Below are 2,905 nucleotides of genomic sequence, written 5' to 3' on the forward strand. Positions count from 1 at the left end.
TAAAAAGTAAAAACAGAAAGAAAGAAAGAAAGAAAGAAAAACAAAAAAAAAACTCGTCCAGGCTGAAGGTCAAAAGTTAGGTCAACGTCATTCATCAAATTTGAGTCACGCGCACGGCTCAAAGCATGAGGCTGAAACCTTCCACTCATTCACCGGTCGGCCGCCGCCTCTTCCATTCCAACGCTCATTTCATTCACGCACGCGGTCTTCTAGCCTCAAATCCCCGCGTGGCTCCCACTCGGTCGCTCGGGTCCCAAGGTTATCGGCGAATGAAAAACAAGCAATTGATCCATGTGTTTCTATCAGAAGTGAAGGAAAAATTGGCCGTTGCTAATCGCGGTGGACCGTGTCGTTTGATCGGAATTTTCTGAGTCGGCGAGTACACGCCATTCACGTTGCTTTGACTCAATAGTCATTGGCTCTGCGAGCGTTCCGCTGTCCTTCCACATCCTTTGACCTTATCAACAACCTCAAACAATTCCAAATTCGTCGTAATCGTCATCATGCGTCATCCTCGAGCTGCTCTCGTTTAAGTAGTTGTTCTTGAGCTTCATTTCACCGTCTCCCCACGCCTATAAATTCCATCAAGTGGAGGAAGACAAGAAAAGAAAATTAATCAAATAAATAAATAAGACATTTGGAAGAGAATTGCCGATGTCGTGCACGGTAGCGATCGCGAGTTCGCCGGTGTTTTCACCGGAATCGCTATCTTTGAACCCGAGCTCTTCCTCGGCGTCGCCCTTCTCCTGCTCATCATCTCCCCCCTTCCGGTCCCGGTTCCAGAGAGCCGCCATCCCGCTGCTGGCGAACAGCGACGGGTTCGGAGCTGCGGCATCTCCATCTCCGTCCCCGCCCCTGCCTCCGTTGGGATCGAGCGGTTCCCGTTCCGTCCTGAAGAGGAAGCGACCGGTGCGGATTGATATTCCGTCGGCCGAGGCGTTGCCTTTCGAGACAGAGGCGGCGGATGGCAGGAAGGAAGTGGCGGCGGAGAGCGCGAGGTATTCGGTGTATTGCAAGAAGGGGAGGAAGCGGTTGGAGATGGAAGATCGGCATAAGGTGTCGCTGGACGTCAATGGGGATCCCAAACTGGTAGGCGTGCTTCGAGAGTTGCATCGGTGGTTCTAGCGGAACTAGCTGGCTCGATTGGTTAAATCGCCCCTTAATCTGTGATTGCAGGCTTTCTTTGGCATTTTTGACGGCCATGGAGGCAAGAGAGCTGCGGAGTTTGCTTCAGAGAAGCTGGACGAGTTCATCGTAGAGGAAATGTCGACGACCGCCGGAGCAGTGTCCAGCAGAATCGAAGAAATCGTCCGAACTGGATACTCGAAAACCGACGCCGAGTTCTTAAAGGAGCAAGCCGACGGAGGCGCTTGCTGCGTCACCGCGTTGGTTAGGGACGGCGATCTCATCGTCTCCAACGCCGGGGATTGCCGTGCTGTCTTAAGCCGAGCCGGAAAAGCTGAAGCCCTGACTTACGATCACCGGCCCTCTCGTGAAGATGAAAGAGACAGAATTGAGAGCCTCGTAAGCGTCTGCAACTACTCGATCATTGATTATAGGAATCGAGCTTCGATTGCTGCCGTACGTTGCTTACAATGCGTGGTGCGAATCCTATGCAGGGCGGCTACGTCGATTACCGCCGAGGAACTTGGAGATTACAAGGTTCCCTCGCGATTTCCAGAGGGATCGGGGATTCCCATCTCAAGCAATGGGTGATACCGGTGCCGGAGACTAAAGTGATCGGAATCGATGCTGAATGCGAGTTCTTAATTCTCGCATCTGACGGACTGTGGGATAAGGTACAAATCAAAACCTCTGTTTTGTTTTTTTTTCTTCATCCTTTTTGTTCTATTGAATAAACAAGTTGATGGTTAAATTTTCAGGTTAGCAATCAGGAGGCAGTAGATCTTGCCCGGCCAATGTGTGTGAATGCAGATGATAATGCATCGGCATTGTCTGCTTGTAAAAAGCTTGTGGAACTGTCTGCAGATCGACTCTCCATGGATGATATAAGCGTGATGATAGTGAAGCTGCAGCATTTTGTTTGAAGACATTGCTAATCCAGACAAAAAAAAATGGAACAAATAGTTGTCTAATTGTGTGCTGCAAGTAAATTTTTTATGAACTTGTGGCCCTCTAGATTTTCTGATTTACATTCTTTTGTTTTTCTAAGAACACTGCACTTGGTGTTTAAAAAGGTAAATTACCTTGGGAAAAAAAGGCACTTTTATTTTTAGATTCAAGATGATATTTATTTTGATTTTTTTTATTAAAAGGATACTCACTGTATAATTACCCAACTATCCTTTATTATATTATTTTCATTATAATCTATCCTTTATATTTTTCATCTAAATCCTGAACAAACATGTGTTATAGTTGCTACGATTTTTGTTGGTTTCCGTAACTATTATAACGTAAATATTAAAGTCTAATTTTTAACTTAGGTTGAACCACGAAACACTTCATATGTCAATTAAAGTTTATTCAGACATCTATATTTGTTATCGGATGTAACCTGTAATAGCTCATCTTAGATCATTTAAAATATTTTCAAATGTTCTAAAAATTTTAATTCTCTCTATTAAAATTATTTTTCTTATTGTGGCAACTTAAAAATTATAATTGCTATAATTGTTATAACAATTATGAAATTATAACTCCAGTTACAAAATCATAGCTACAGTTATAAAATAATATTGAAAGATAGTTATGTCATTTTACATGAATAGGAGGCTCTTTTCATAAAAAAAATAAATTGAAAAAAACAATTATCGACTTTATTTTTCGCTCAATTTCCTTTATTGAAATGAAGAGAAAGGAAGAAAATACAAGTTAAAAGTTGCCCGGGATCTCACTCACAAATCACACAGCAATTAAATTGTTTGACACAATCTCACACACA

At 43.4% G+C, this 2,905-nt stretch overlaps 1 protein-coding gene across 1 annotated transcript; it reads left to right on the forward strand.

Annotated features, from left to right (window-relative positions):
• The first annotated feature begins 599 nt into the window (after window positions 1-599).
• Window positions 600-2,243, forward strand: LOC122047768 (probable protein phosphatase 2C 32). Its single transcript, XM_042609238.1, has 4 exons — window positions 600-1,089; window positions 1,177-1,524; window positions 1,620-1,799; window positions 1,884-2,243. Exons 1-4 carry the CDS (start codon window positions 655-657, stop codon window positions 2,046-2,048), a joined length of 1,128 nt encoding a protein of 375 aa, XP_042465172.1. The 5' UTR covers window positions 600-654; the 3' UTR covers window positions 2,049-2,243.
• Window positions 2,244-2,905: the final 662 nt, after the last annotated feature.

Source organism: Zingiber officinale, chromosome 2B (assembly GCF_018446385.1).
Source record: "Zingiber officinale cultivar Zhangliang chromosome 2B, Zo_v1.1, whole genome shotgun sequence".
Lineage (NCBI taxonomy): Eukaryota > Viridiplantae > Streptophyta > Magnoliopsida > Zingiberales > Zingiberaceae > Zingiber > Zingiber officinale.

Coding starts and splice junctions, on each gene's coding strand:
- LOC122047768 (XM_042609238.1), top strand. CDS start 655: ATGTCGTGCACGGTAGCGATCGCGAGTTCGCCGGTGTTTTCACCGGAA. Junction 1,090..1,176: donor TCAATGGGGATCCCAAACTG/GTAGGCGTGCTT, acceptor CTGTGATTGCAG/GCTTTCTTTGGCATTTTTGA. Junction 1,800..1,883: donor CTGACGGACTGTGGGATAAG/GTACAAATCAAA, acceptor TTAAATTTTCAG/GTTAGCAATCAGGAGGCAGT.